This window comes from Etheostoma cragini, chromosome 20, assembly GCF_013103735.1.
Source record: "Etheostoma cragini isolate CJK2018 chromosome 20, CSU_Ecrag_1.0, whole genome shotgun sequence".
Taxonomy (NCBI): domain Eukaryota; kingdom Metazoa; phylum Chordata; class Actinopteri; order Perciformes; family Percidae; genus Etheostoma; species Etheostoma cragini.
Window position 1 is genome coordinate 4,564,518 of NC_048426.1, and position 15,557 is coordinate 4,580,074.

At 42.3% G+C, this 15,557-nt stretch overlaps 3 protein-coding genes across 3 annotated transcripts in view; 1 reads left to right on the forward strand and 2 right to left on the reverse strand.

Moving 5' to 3' along the window:
* The window catches only part of galcb (galactosylceramidase b), a 379,778-nt gene that overhangs the window by 47,997 nt on the left and 316,224 nt on the right, over positions 1 to 15,557 (forward strand). The window lies entirely within an intron of this gene.
* im:7136021 lies at positions 3,537 to 7,963 on the reverse strand. The gene is made up of 4 exons (XM_034858501.1): positions 7,007 to 7,963; positions 6,006 to 6,209; positions 5,185 to 5,395; positions 3,537 to 4,356 (listed from the first exon to the last, which is right to left on the reverse strand). The coding sequence occupies exons 1-4, from the start codon at positions 7,710 to 7,712 to the stop codon at positions 4,104 to 4,106; spliced, it is 1,374 nt and encodes a 457-aa protein (XP_034714392.1). The 5' UTR covers positions 7,713 to 7,963; the 3' UTR covers positions 3,537 to 4,103.
* Positions 13,316 to 15,557, reverse strand: part of yipf6 (Yip1 domain family, member 6) — a 4,442-nt gene continuing 2,200 nt past the window's right edge. Inside the window, exon 2 of the mRNA XM_034858505.1 lies at positions 13,316 to 13,943. Coding sequence (XP_034714396.1) covers positions 13,596 to 13,943 — 348 coding nt within the window. The 3' untranslated portion in view covers positions 13,316 to 13,595. The remainder of the gene's footprint in view (positions 13,944 to 15,557) is intronic.

The window sequence follows — 15,557 nt, forward strand, 5'->3', positions numbered from 1 at the left end:
TAGGCAAAAAAAACAAAGGAAAGTAGAGTCCAGGTTGAAGAAAACTGTAGTCACCCTTTAATAGTGCAAGTAAGGCACACACCCTTTCGGCTCGGAAGTTGGACTTCCTCGGGTGGATTTAGGCCAAAACCTTGTGTACCTTATTTGCACTATTGAAGTATTTTTTTTATTATATTTCAGTTTTATTTGGACTTTACTTTCACTCTTTTGTCCTCCACCAGCAACTACATCGATGTGCACATCATCTTTTTTCTCATCGGTACGAAGTCTCGTTCTCTGAGACTAAGCTACTAACGTTACCATGGCAAGTACCAACAACTGGCAGAGTATACATGCCTCCTGTTTATGTCTACGGCAGTGTTTATGAGACACAAGTTTGAGGCGCCTTAGTTTCAACAAAGATATCTACTGGAGATAAAAACACACTTTGGCTCTAAACCAAAACGTAGCTAATGTAAATGTAGTCTGAATTATTGGGAACTTTTTGGGGGTTCTGGAACCAGAAGAACTAGAAACCCCCTTTTGTGCGTTGCTGTTTGCGTTCATATCCAAAGAAGCGTGAAGATGAAGCAAACACCAATGATTCAAAAGGCACAGCGACGTTTCCCACACAATATACGGTCTACGGTCACTCCCATGGACTGCTAATATTAATATTAAAATAATAAGTCTATAGTTATGAGTAACTAGAGGGTGAAAGGTTTTATGACAGCACTAACGTGACTAAAGGAAACGACCCGTGTCAAAAATAAAATAAGTTTTCTCTGGGTTTGAAATTTGGTGGAAACATTTAAGGTACGGTCGCTTTGAGACATTTTAATATAGATATGTTACTTATTGTACCTTTTTATTTGTTTGTACCTTCATGCACTTGTTATTCTCGGCTATTGTTTGACGCTGCTGCGTAAAAAGAGCTCTGCATCTTTTGTTAATATTGTTAATACTGTATAGTTGACAGATAAAAACCAAATTGTGATGTAAAATAACTATTTCTAGTAAAATACTGTGCATTGACTTTTTGATCATTTTTTTGTTTTATAAATCACAGCATTATTTATCGCACAAACCCCCAAATCCACTAAATGAATTCAAAATGACCTTATTCTCTATAGTTCCTCATACAGTTGGTGTGAATGCTGAAAGCACAACTTATGTTCTTCTACGTATTTATTATTCTTGCATATTTTACACATTAACTCCTTCCACATTTTTCAGCATAGAAACTTCATTCATACATCAGAAAGTTCAGCTCAAGTAATGCTTCTGTACCGAATTTTCATAACTTTCATAATTTCCAAAAATATTCAAAGTGAATGGATAACATTTTACACAGATTGATACATTTTCAACTGCTACCTGCTGATGAGTTCAGCTCTGTACTTTGGGTTTCTGATACTACTGATACAGTCAGTCTCAAATGGGTTTTAGTGTGAAGAGTTGGATCCTTATCCATGTCAACCTGGGCAGCATGCTTCCTTCTTCTCTTTTTAAGCAAATAAACACCAAAAATGTCAAAATAGTAGACAGAACGTGTAACAACCACATGCTTTTAGTGGCATTGACAATGTTCAAGCCTGAGTACATAATAACAGGCTGTTCTTAAGTTAATAAATTAAATTTGAATGGTATTATAGAGGAAGATTGACAGCTCTAGTTGTGGAAGAAAAGAAATCAAAGCTCAGACAACCAAATGTTTCACTTCCAAACTATAAAAAAAAGTTTTATTTACAGGATCATAAACTACAACACACTCGCTCTAGATAGAAACCCAGAATAAGAATCGTTCCTGTCCCGGTGAATACTCTGCACTCGTACTGAACTAACTCCTCGTCCTGGCTTTCATTTTCTTTTCCATTTCAACACTTTGAGAGAAATCAAAAACAAGACTATGACATTCTTAAAACGGGCTGGGCAGTCTGTGAATGTCACACGTATAGGGCGACGTGGCCGAAATCTCCTATCCTGATATACTGTAGGTCATTTCATATCTTCATCACGATGTATATCACAACAAAGCATGTTTACTGGGGATTCAATCATATAGTCCAGATGGAAAACTCAAAGAAGAAAGTAGCAGCGTTGGGGATCGGCTTGTAAAATGAAAAAGTCGTAAAAAAAATAGAAATCGAACAGGGTGAATCGAGATCGGGATTTTAGAATGATACCACACGGTAAAGCCTATTCTGTGTGAATTAAATACTCGTTGAAAAAAAGGGAATTTAGTTTATTTGTATTTAATTAAAAACTTTAGTGCATGAACATACCCGGCAGGATCCCGACGCAGGCCGGCTGCGGGATTTTTAACTTTGCGATAAGAACTACATCGAAAAATGTATTTGATATTTTGATTTTGTTTTGACAGTATTCAGTGCTGCAATCAACAGCTGTTAGTTTAGTAATCAATGTGAAAAGTTTTAAACTTTCCACATTCAAATGATTTTCACAGCACAAACAAAGCAAATTAGCGACGTTATTCAATAAGCAACAAGTGCTTTATTTTTAACAAATAAAATACAACAAATAATGCAATGGTGGAAATGGGACACATTGATTCCCAAAGCTTTAACAAGGAACTCCAAACTATCGGCGAGAAGATCTGCAGCTGAAAACTCGCAGATACTTGGACATCCAAAAAATAAAAGTGCTGCCCTGCTCCAGGGCTACTCTCGTAAACTAAAACTAAATAAAACATTAAATCCTTTAAGAAAAACAAACAATGTTGTCTAGTAACCATTCATACAAATAGAAGTGAACATACATTTAGTTGTCCGTTATGCTCTAAGTGGTGCTTTTGCATGATTCTTTGTGGAGGAGGTCCGTTTTAAGAGGGACAGCCCAAAAAAAAAGGTCAACAGATATTCTAGATGTTTCTGTTCCTCACATTCACATCTCCCGTTCTCTGGGACGGGATGTAAAGGCTCTGCAGCTCTGATGGTACCCAGCTGGGGGGCAGGGCACAACCTTTCTTCTGAGGGTGCTACTGAAAGAGTGAAGGAAAGATGTCAACGTTATTATACCCAGCCCTGACAACTAAATATATAAAAAGCAAAACTTTCTTAAAGGCTCAATGTCAACTAACGCACTTTAAAAACTCAAATGAAATTGAAAAGTCAAAACTCAAATGAAATAAAGTGGACCTTACTAAAACAATACCAGTCCTTTATCTGAGACTTTATCGCTTTCCTCTACTTAACTACACGGTCTCCGTGGTAACGTGCTGTCTTCATGATTCCCTCTGTAGAACGTCCACTTTCACAGCACCAACTTCTAGATTGATTCAACCATGAAATCCCTTCCATAGTCGGTCCACCCGAGGACGCTCTACAACGTCCCTGTTGGCATAATCATCATTTTTCGTTAGGGTTTTTCTTCAAAGGAAAGTTTCATATCTTGAGTTTGGCTTTTTATACATTTTATCAGAACTTTAATATATTTTGATGTTCCTCTGTTCTGTTGTGACAATAAAACAAATTATTACATTATTTTAGTGAGAACTCAAATAACAAAAAATAACTAATGTTAGGGAAATCTGTTCGGTCGGGCTCTACAGAGCAATGGCGTCATTGTGCTTCTTCCCGTTAGGAAGTCTTCAGTGACGGGCCAACGTCTGCTCAGCTGGTTTCTCTGGGAACTCAATCCTTCATCCAGTTAGAGTAAAAGTGCATCCCAGTGTGGCGAGAGAACTGGATAAGGACACCACTTCTGAAGCATGCACAAAGGGGACAGGACGCCGTCGCCAGGCGACCTTATGTAACGCAGCGTGACCTGGAATTAAATGTCTCACATTGCCAGACCTGGTATGCACCTTTTGTGAGCTTCGGTGCTTCATTTTGAAGGGGTCTTGAGCCAAAGATGGCAGCCATCACGCTAATCTTTGATCCGTCATCCAATCGCTGTCATGTCTCGAATCTTTTATAAGATTTATGATTTGAAAGTCTGAAGACCTTAGTAATCGAAAGGAATTGTAATTTCATGAAATGACGCCCAACCCTACTAATGCGTATGTCTGTCTTACTACATTTTTAATTCAGCCTTCTGTTCCCGGCTCTGTCTTCTTCTCCAGGAGGAATATAAACAGATTAGCCCAGTGTCCTTGCCCCTCTTCAGTCGCCCTCCCACACACAGTCACACTCCCGGAGTGGGTTTCTCTGGCGCATGGTGGTGATGACGGTGATCCTGTTCTCAGACAGCTCTCGCAGCTGATTGATGAGCGCCCGGACGCTGGGGCTGGGCCACGGGTGGCCGTTGAGGTAATCCCTCAGGATGAAGGAGCGCTCCACCAGCAGCTCCAGTTGCACCAGGTGGCGCAGCCGGTTGAGGCTCAGTAGGTCTTTCTCCGGTTCCCGGCGGAAGAACCTGAGAGACAAGAGACGAGATGAGGAAGACTTTCCCTGCATGAACACAGCAAGACATCAACAGATCTGTGGAAACACAGATGTCTTTAAAGAAATGAAGAGAAGGTAGTTTCCTTAGCGGTTTACTCGTTTACCCAGATACAATGAACGGTGTCCAGAATGCTGCAGCACGTGTACTGACACAGGACTAGGTAAAGAGATCCTATTTCTCCCGTATTAGCTTCTCTGCATTGGAATCTTGCAAACTCCACAACTTAAAATCCTCCTCCTGACCTACAAGGCTCTTAACGGTCAGGCACCATCATATCTTAAAGAGTCTCTAAAACTAGAATGGGAGCCAGAGGCTTCAGCTATCAGGCTCCTCTCCCGTGGAACCAGCTCCCAGCTCTCCCCATTTAAGAGTAAACTAAAAACTTGCCTCCTTGATAAAGCTTATAGTTAGGGATGGCTCAGGTCTGCCTTGGACCAGCTCTTAGTTACGCTGTAATAGTTTTAGACTGCGGGGGGACTTCCTATGACACATTGAACTGAGCCTCCCTCGCTATCGGTGTGCTTTAATGTCCCAATAATGCATGTTACTAACTTAGCTTCTTCCCTGGAGTCCTTGTGCTCCTTTGCAACAGATTTTCTCGGATTGTGGTGGCACCTGGACCGTGGTTGCAGCTGCTGCCGTGGTCCTGCTTGACGCCGTGCACTGCTACTACTATTATTACTAGTCACTGTTCTATTACATTTACCCCCCCCCACCCCAAAATGCAAAGGATTTTGGGTGGAAGAAAGGTTCGAGTGACTCCAGCCAAGAGCTCCAGTGGCTTCCCGTGCGGCTCACCGTATCCTGAGCGTCCTGAGCTGAGGAAACAACATGGGGATCCGCCTGCAGAGGCTGCCACTGGAGCGGTTCTGCTCGATGTCCAGGTGCTCCAGGCCCGGGACTTTAGGTGCAATGGAGTCCATGTCTTTCAGAGTTATGGCCACACGCAGCGTCAGCCGGGTCACACTGGACGGGATGGTGGTCGTATAGGCAGCTAGGGAATTTCCTCCTGGGGAGGGCAGGAAACAGAAAGCACAGAAGAAAATGATACGTGTGTTTAGCCATGTTCCTTAAACTGCCTTGTGTTGGAGCTGGGCAGAGGGGGGGGAATCAAATATCACAATATTTTCGTCCAAATACATTGATAGCAGCGATATTGTAGGGTTGACTGTGAGCGTTTTCATAAATGATCACCAATAATGTGGATATGAGTGGATAAAGGCAAATAATAGAACAGTCAGAAGTCTGGTACGATCAGAAAATGACATCACTTTACTGGAATGCAGCCCATAAAACCAGGAAAAGACAACACAATAACATTAACCAACACGTAATATTCTGTACTACGTATATGTACAGTATGTATTTTTACTCTGTACCTCCTACTGTGACCCGTGCAATATGCCAATTCATATACAGTACATCTGTTTAGATGTATTCCCACCTGTTGATAAAGTGTTTATAACGTACATAATACCATTTTACTCTATTCTCATTGTTCTATTTCCTATTATATTTATGGTGTATTTTATTCATATTGGTATTTGTTGTTTTGCATTTGAGCTGCGTTGTCAAATGTGATCAATAGTCTAAATTCTTACTAAAAGCTTTGAACTGACCGATGATGGTGAGGGTCTCCAGCTGTGTGAGGGGACTCAGCCAGGAGGTGAGGCGGCACTCGATGCCCTCTCTGATGTACCTGTAGCGGATAGTCAGAGACCTGAGTGAGGTCAGACTCCTCAGTGCGTTCTCTGGCAGGATGGTTTCTGGGTAATCCACCAGCTCCAGGCTGGTCAGCGCTGGGCCGCCGTACCGCAGCGCTCCTACAGAACCGAGGAAGAGGACAAGAGTCAAGCCTTCATCGCCTTGTGGTGTGTACTGTAAAGTGGTACATGCAAATCCACTGGTCTGATCCTGGAAGTACCAAAGACTACAGCCGCAACTATCAGAGACCCCCAATCAACCTGCAACTTTATTTAAAAAGAGTAGTCATAAAGAGAATCATTTTTCTAAGCAAACATGAGCCTCTTTCAGCCTCTCAACTGGATTGGAATTTTGAATTTGGGTGTCTTCGTCAATTTTATAGCATTTGGAAAACAACAGAAATTCATAAAGGAACTTGTGTGACCAATAAAAAAAAGAAAATGTCAAGTGAAAAAATGCGAAGAAATACGTGAAAAATACGTGAAAAATGCCAAACAAAGTGACAAAAATGTCAGAAAAGCTTTAAAATGTGTGGGGGAAAACACAAACATTTCAAAAGGCTCAGAAAGAGTCGACAAATGTTGAAAAAGTGACAAAAACATCGGGGAAAGACAAGTGTCGAAAAGACGACCATAACCTTGATAAAATGTATGCAGGTTAACGGGAAGACAATGCTAAGGTTAATCAAAAAAAACGTTCAGTTTCTTGATATTTAATGTATGTATTTAAGCTTTAAGTTCATTTTCTTCTTGGTTTGATTTTTTTAATTATAGGGCATTTTGTGCTATATATTGAAATGTGCTATATCAATTAAAGTAATTGGTATTTGTAGGTAAAGGGGAAAATGAGCAAGGAGACAGCACAGTAGGTAAAGAGGACAGTCAGACCGGGGACCGGGTGCAGGGGACCGGCTGACCTGGATTGTCCGGGTCCGAGGGGCTGAGGTAGTCATCGGGCAGCGGCTCTGGCGGCTCCCCCCGCATCCCCCAGGAAAGGTGCTTCAGCTTCTTGAGGCTCAGCAGCAGGTTGTGGAAGACGCCGCAGGGCACCGGCCTCACCGTGTCCAGCCCGTAGCCCTCCCCCTGCTGGTGGAACACCAGGTACCGCAGGTTCACCAGGTGGGACACGGCGTTAATAAACTCCACCGTGCAGGGCAGCCGGACGTTACACGCGCTCAGGTGCGTCAGCCGCTCGTGCAGCTGCCCGGTCAGACTCCTCCCGATCACCGGTTCGTCCCAGTTGGCGTTCCGAACCCCTAGTTCCCTCAAGTCGGGGAACCGGGACAGGTTGTCCAGGTATTTGGCCTTGTAGACCCGTCCTCCGTCCACGAACACGATAGCCGTGAGGGACGGCAGGAACTTGACGAGCCGACGCCACTCTTTGCGCCGCAGGTGGCGCACCGCTACCCGGGTGAGCTTGCGGTGGTTCAAGGTGTCCCAGAATCCGTAGGTGTAGCGGCGGAGGTCGGACAGCACCACCGTGTAGTCCCGCCATAGGGACGGGTGGTCGACGAGCCTCTTGAGTTGCCTGCAGACGGTGCGGACCGTGTGCTTCTCGTCCGTGCTCAGGTAGCTGAACACGTAGACCCAAACTTCAGGTGGAAGATGCGGCAGCTCGTCCATCAGCGACAACCCGCTAACAGCTAACAGCTAACAGCTCGAGCCTCTTCAGGAGAGCGGGAAGTGGGTAGGATAACAGCCACGCATTGAGACTAAAGCTACAAGACTTCTACTATGTGTGATGTCAATGTAAAAACTATGATTATATCATTTTGTATCTGCTAAACGGATATGATAACAACAGAAACTGCTAGCTGTTCTTGCTTCGTCCTTTTTGAAGCCGTCGCGCTGTGATGACGTCGTTTTTGCAAACCCGTCAGGGTGCTTTGTTTACGTTCTGGCTGCCAGTCTTTGAATGTGGTTTAAATAAAGAAAAGAAATGATCCAGAGCCGTTTAGAGAAGATTTTAAGATTAATAGTGGAAACGTAATAACAGATTACACTTTACCTCTACCAGACTGTGGTTATAAACCTTTCTTATTAAAGTGAGTGTTTAAATATGGAGAGACGGACTAAAACAGTGTGACTTGAAGTTAGAAATCAAAGAATAATGAATTGAATTTCTTTGTAACTTATAAGGGACACAGGTAACATGTTTTATACTTGAATATAATCCAACTAGTCTAATTTCTATAGGCGTACAGTGGGTACGGAGAGTATTCAGACCCCTTTACATTTTTCATTCTTTGTTTCATTGCAGCAATTTTCCAAAGAAAGAGAGAACATTTTGTTTCTCAGCACCCCATCTTGACAGAAAAAAACAAATGTAGACATTTTTGCAAATTTATTAAAAAAGAAAAACTGAAATATCACATTGTCAGAAGTATTCAGACCCTTTGCTTTGACACTCATATTTAACTTAAATGCTGTCCATTTCTTCTGATCCTCCTTGAGATGGTTCTACTCCTTCACTGGAGTCCTGCTGTGTGTAATTACACTGATTGGACATGATTAGGAAAGGCACACAACTGTTAACACCTTACAGCTCACAGTGCTTAGCAGAGCTAATGGGAATCATGAGGTCGAAGGAACTGCCCAAGGAGCTCAGAGACAGAACTGTAGTGCGGCACAGTTCTGGTCGAGGTTACAAAAGAATTTCTGCAGCACTCAAGGCTCCTAGGAGCAAAGTGGCCTCCATAATCCTTAGATGGAAGAAGTTTGGGACGACCAGAACTCTTCCTAGACCTGGCCGTCCAGCCAAACTGAGCTATCGTGGGAGAAGAGCCTTGGTGAGAGAGGCAAAGAAGAACCCAAAGATCACTGTGGCTGAGCTCCAGAGATGCAGTAGGGAGATGGGAGAAAGTTCCACAAAGTCAACTATCACTGCAGCCCTCCACCAGTTGGGGCTTTGTGGCATAGTGGCCCAACGGAAGCCTCTCCTCAGTGCAAGACATATGAAAGTCCCTGCAGGGACAGGACAACTGGTTGCAATTGAACAAAAGATGAATGCGGCCAAGTACAGAGAGATCCTGGAAGAAAACCTCACCCAGAGTGCTCAGGACCTAAGCACACAGCTCAAATAACAGAGGAGCAGAGGTGGGTAGTAACGAGTTACATTTACTCCGTTACATTTACTTGAGTAAGTTTTTGAAAAAATTGTACTTCTAGGAGTATTTTAATTAATTTTATTGATTGGATGAACTATAATTTGCCTAAATATGATTATTTTGTATTTCTGTCTGTCTGATTGATGCTTGTGTTAAGAAATAAATCAGACATTACTCAACAGTTACTCACTACTTGAGTAGTTTTTTCATCAAGTACTTTTTTACTCTTACTCAAGTAATTATTTGGATGACTACTTTTACTTTTACTTGAGTCAAATTATTCTGAAGTAACAGTACTTTTACTTGAGTACAATTTTTGGCTACTCTACCCACCTCTGCAGAGGAGTGGTTTTGGAACAACTCTGGGACCCTTCTGGACTGGCCCAGCCAGAGCCCTGGCCCAGTAGAGCCCCGGCCTAAACCCAACCGATTCTCTCTGGAGAGACCTGAGGATGGCTGTCCACCAACGTTCACCATCCAACCTGACCGAACTGGACAGGATCTGCAAGGAAGAAAAGATACATTTGCAAAATATCTACATTTCTGTTTTTCTGCCAACATGGGGTGCTGAGTCTACATTCATGAGAAATAAAATGAACTTTCTTGATTTTTGGAAAATGGCTGCCATGAAACAGAGGGGAAAATTCAAAGGGATCTGAATACTTTCCGTACCCAATCTACATGTATTTTGTATTGCTAAAATGTAATGATATCATTTGCTAATTAATGAAAAATGTAGCCTACATATTTAATTTAATAAGTACATTTAATAGGAAAAGCAGTGGTATTAATGCAACATTTGGAATAATAATATCCGTTTAGTCTTGTCTGAGGATTGTGCTTGAAACGTCACCTACGTGCAATAAATAAGTAATAATAATAATACAATTTTTAGTGTCATGGTTTGCTCCCTTTTGGCCCAGCCCCCGTGCTTGACTGTGACAACTTCTTCACAATGCAGACCAACAGGTTTGGGAGCGGCTGTAGTCCTCTTTCACCACTGGGTTGTCTTTCTGTCCACCATGCACTTGGAAAAAAAAATGTAATACTTGCTTCTGATTTATTTTTTACATTTGTTGCTTTTTTTCACTTACACTACTAGTTTTGCACTTCTTCTTGCAATTTATAGTCAATAAACCTCATTTACATGAAATTATATCTAATTTTAGAGTTATAGAAAATGATGATCTCAGCCTGCCAAAGTCAGAATACTGTTTTGAAACCATTTATATTTCTTTCAAATGCTAAAAAATAAATAAAACTACCAACGTTGTATGAAAGGAGTGATTCTTATCTGCAATTTGGTTGAAAAAACAAACAAATTTCAGATAAAGAAACTTCAAAAACAGTAAGGTTAACTACATTTATAGAGGAAGTATAGTATTCTGATAGATATATTTCCTCCCTGGCAGAATGAGTTTCCCTACATTATACTACATTCATAGAGGAAGTATAGTATTCTGATAGATATATTTCCTCCCTGGCTGAATGAACTCTCCTACATTATACTACATTCATAGAGGAAGTACAGTATTCTGATAGATATTTCCTCCCTGGCAGAATGAGTTTCCCTACATTATACTACATTCATAGAGGAAGTATAGTATTCTGATAGATATATTTCCTCCCTGGCAGAATGAGTTTCCCTACATTATACTACATAGAGGAAGTATAGTATTCTGATAGATATATTTCCTCCCTGGCTGATCGAACTCTCCTACAGTATACTACATTCATAGAGGAAGTACAGTATTCTGATAGATATTTCCTCCCTGGCAGAATGAGTTTCCCTACATTATACTACATTCATAGAGGAAGTATAGTATTCTGATAGATATATTTCCTCCCTGGCTGATCGAACTCTCCTACATTATACTACATTCATAGAGGAAGTACAGTATTCTGATAGATATTTCCTCCCTTACAAAAGCAGTTTTTGTTTATATTTAAAGAAATGTATTATTTAGAGACTTGCCATATTTTAGTCCTAGTTCTGATCCACTGATTTTGATTGACAGCTAGGCCTCTGATTGGCCACACCGTAGTAATCGTGGGTGTGTGTACTTGTTTAACCACATCTAGTTATTTGATATCATTTCAGAGACAGTGTTATTTCTTCTGCCTGATTCCCACATATGCAACGTTTTGGTAGGATCATAAAGATTTATTTCTATAGATAGGATATGCCTGGATCAACCACAAAGGTTATTAATAATAATGTATACTTTATTAAACCACATTAAAATTTCAGTGGTTATAATTTTGAAACGAATTGGCCACTACACAATATATCAACGCAGTCAGTGTCTCACTATTTTGACTTGAAAAACTTTAAAATATTGCCTTAGAATCTCATAATACTGCCAAACTTTAAAATATTGATTTAGTATCTTAATATATTTACCTAATATCTCAAAATATTGACTTAGTATCTAAATATATTGACCCAATAGCTCAGAAAATGTTGACTTAGTATCTCAAAATATTTACTTTATATTACAATATATCGACTAAGTATTTTAAAATAAGTCAAGAGAACCGTTACATAATGCCTTAGTATCTTCATATATGTTCTTTCTGAACTTGTATTTTCTTACCATTGTTGGAGGGAGCCTGAGATTTCAGATCTTCATTCCCAACGTGACGACTGCAAATGATAAAGACAGAACCTAATTACCTCTAAGGCTGTGGTAAATACATAAATCCCAAAATGTGTGGAAATTATTTAGACGTCGGACCTGAGTCTGTAGGTGGACTGAAAGAATATGCAAACAATCACAGCTGATGAAATATAGTTTAATCTTTTTCATTGGTCGATTTAAATGACTACATATAAATTAAAAGAAATCAACGGTAATCGGAGAGAACAGAAAGAACAGATCGGTGGAAGGAGAGAGAGAGAGAGCAAGGGGCAAAGGTCATCAGGCAGGTTAGTAGATGAGACCTTTTCTTTTCTAATGAACCACCTTTTGTCAACCTGCTGCAGCCACTTCCTACATTTCCCAGGATGCAGTCTCCCCCTTTCTCAGGATGCAGTTTCCGCGTCGACCTATAGTCAATGGAAGCTGTGGGTTAAACCCGAGGGTGAAGACAGAGAGTAGAAAACAAAGACTAACCCGAAACCCAAAACACACAACGCTTTGTTTTTCCCTCGTTCCCGTAGAAACCATACCTCCTCCTCGCTGTCGGGTTGTTTAATGTCGGCGGAAAAACCAATGCTTAGTAAAGAAGTTGTCGCTCTTTATTTCTGAGAGACAGCTGTTGAAACTTGTTATTGGTGCAAGTGGTGGACTATCTACAGTTGTGTTATTATAGTGCACTCTTCCAGAAGGAAAAAAACTGGTACTGTCTATGTTCTGTGATCATAACTCTCTCCCAAAATCTTCTCTTCTAACAGGAAGCTGTGAGCTCTTTAACGCAGCCTGTTGAGCTTCGTCTGTCATTTACAACTAGCCCGATTACCAGACTCAATCCATACTTTGTTTTCACTACTTCAAGTCCAAAGTCTAGTCCCTGCGAGGCTCCGAACATATACTCCACCCTTCAGCCCATGTCCCAGGGCCCGGTCACCGATACAGACTATATCCAGCCCTACAACAGTTGTTTTGATATTTTGTGAAATTCGTTTGTTACCTGTCTTGCAGAGACCTGGATGATTAGATAGATACCACCTTTATGTTTACACCTGGACAAGCAATATTCTGTTGCATATTCCCCATACAATGGAAAGAATAATGATTTTCCTGTCCTTATGCTAAGCTAACTGGCTGCAGCTTCATATTTATCGTACTAATAACTGCTGTGTGAGCCGAGCCATGAACTGCAACGTCCCCCGCTCAAAAGCTGGAGACCTTTGCTGCGTGTCCTTCTCTCTCTCTCTAATACAAACAAAAATGACCCTTTTAAATACAAAACGAAACATGAAGAAAAGGACTGCTAGACTGTCCAGATTCCCAGTCAAGCTGCATGAAAGCATCTGCTAATGTCTAAACAATGAAGAATGTAGGGGGAAATGTGAGCATTCAGCTTGTTTTCTGAAACAGCGTCAGACAGTATGAGGTTTCCAACAGGGCCGCAGAGAACCAGGTCGCCCAGGTAACAATCATAGAGATTCCTCCATACAGGCCTAGGGACTTTATTTCTACACAGCTCCTGAACATAATCATCAGCTTTATTAACTCTCCATCTGCAGCACAGTGTCCACCGGACTTCTCTGAATCCGAGGACGAGCTTCGCCTGAAAAGGAATTATTTTGGTGTCCCAGAGGCCCGGGACCAGTCCCGGTCACTTCAGCAGTCCTTCAGCTTCATTCCAAGGCCCACACCGCCTTTGTTTGAGTTCTTCCGCTCCACAAAAAACCCTCCCCTCGTCGCTGTCAGTTTAACGAACGCCTCGTCTTCTACTGTGACGGCGAGAACGTCAGGATCATCCACCCAATCACGAAGTAGAAAAGGAAAACCGGGTACACCACCAGCGCCTTGCGGTCGGGAGGCTGGCTGTCGGCGAGGAAGGCCGTGGAGGCGAAGGTGGACCAGCCGAAGGACGCCGTCACCACCACCAGCCGCACGGCGAAGCTGACCGTCCCCGAGCCGCCGACCAGCACGATCCGGCACACGGCCATGGCCGCCGTCAGAGGCAGGATGCAGTAGCCCAACACACACAGGCTCTGGAAGAAGGAGATGGTGCCGCCCAGCAGCTTGGAGTTGAGGGTGATGATGATGGAGCCGAACCAAATGATGACGAAGACCTGGGGAGAAAAGATTCAGAGGAGAGATTTCTCTTAATATCAAGTCTCGCTTTGCCAGACAGACCATGTTTCTCTAAAAAGTTTAGAAACTTTTAATGGAGTCAGAAAAACAGCCCCGGTTTCAGTTTGGGACGATGTGTTTTCCAAGACCTGATGTACAGTGAGGAAAATAAGTATTTGAACACCTGAGAAAATCAATGTTAATATTTGGTACAGTAGCCTTTGTTTGCAGTTCCAGAGGTCAAACGTTTCCTGTAGTGTTTCACCAGGTTTGACACACTGCAGAAGGGATTTTGGCCCACTCCCTCACACAGATCTTCTCTAGATCAGTCAGGTTTCTGGGCTGTCTCTGAGAAACACGGAGTTTGAGCTCCCTCCATAGATTCTCTATTGGGTTTAGGTCTTGAGACTGGCTAGGCCACGCCAGAACCTTGATCTGCTTCCTCCAGAGCCCCTCCTTGGTTCTCCTGGCTGTGTGCTTCGGGTCATTGTCATGTTGGAAGACACAACCTCGACCCAATATCAATGCTCTAACTGAGGGAAGGAGGTTGTTCCCCAAAATCTCCCAATACATGGCCCCGGTCATCCTCTCTTTATAATACAGTACAGTCGCCCTGTCCCATGTGCAGAAAAACACCCCCAAAGCATGATGCTACCCCCCCCCCATGCTTCACAGTAGGGATGGTGTTCTTGGGAAAGTACTCATCATTCTTCTTCCTCCAAACACGGTTAGTGGAATTATGACCAAAAAGTCTATTTTGGTCTGATCTGACCACATGACTTTCTCCCATGACTCCTCTGGATCATCCAAATGGTCATTGGCAAACTTAAGACGGGCCTTGACATGTGCTGGTTTAAGCAGGGGAACCTTCCGTGCCATGCAAGATTTCAAACCATGACGTCTTAGTGTATTACCAATAGTAACCTTGGAAACGGTGGTCCCAGCTCTTTTCAGGTCATTGACCAGCTCCTCCCGTGTAGTTCTGGACTGATTTCTCATCTTTCTTAGGATCATTGAGACCCCACAAGGTCAGATCTTGCATGGAGCCCCAGTCTGAGGGAGATTGACAGTAGGGCTGCACGATTATGGCCAAAATAATAATCACGATTATTTTGATCAAAATTTTTATCACGATTATTTGTTGATTTTAAGCAAAACAAATGTTATCGTTACATAGGCTGTTTATGACTGCGAGAGGGAGGGTGATGGACGCTACTCACCGAGAGACGGCTGACTCATTATAATCCGCCAATGGCGGATACACACGTTGTGTGAAACGTCTGTATCTTCACTGCGCTGCACTTTTATGAACTATGATATTATGGCCATAGGTCACATCTCTGGCCCAGGTCCAGGTCCAGGTCCAGCAGCTCCGTCTCACACCCTGTTACTCTACCAACTGAAGTTAGTTGCATTCAATAACTTCTTCTGTGTTCTTCACCATGGAGGCCGCGATAGCAGAGTTACCATGGAAACACTGGTACAAATACAGGTTTGCCTCTCATACTTAACAATATAGAGCCTTGTTAATAAAAAATTAAAACTGTAGACAAATGTAAGAAGTGTGGACCGGCGCTGTGTGGCCGGGCGCGGAGAGTAAGAGGAGAGAGAGT

Excerpts from the sequence above, each read along its gene's own strand:
- im:7136021 (XM_034858501.1), bottom strand. The coding sequence starts at position 7,712 with ATGGACGAGCTGCCGCATCTTCCACCTGAAGTTTGGGTCTACGTGTTC. Across the intron at positions 6,210-7,006 it reads CTCGGACCCGGACAATCCAG|GAGCGCTGCGGTACGGCGGC; the intron begins GTCAGCCGGTCC and ends TCGGTTCTGTAG. Across the intron at positions 4,357-5,184 it reads CTCAGGACGCTCAGGATACG|GTTCTTCCGCCGGGAACCGG; the intron begins GTGAGCCGCACG and ends CTTGTCTCTCAG.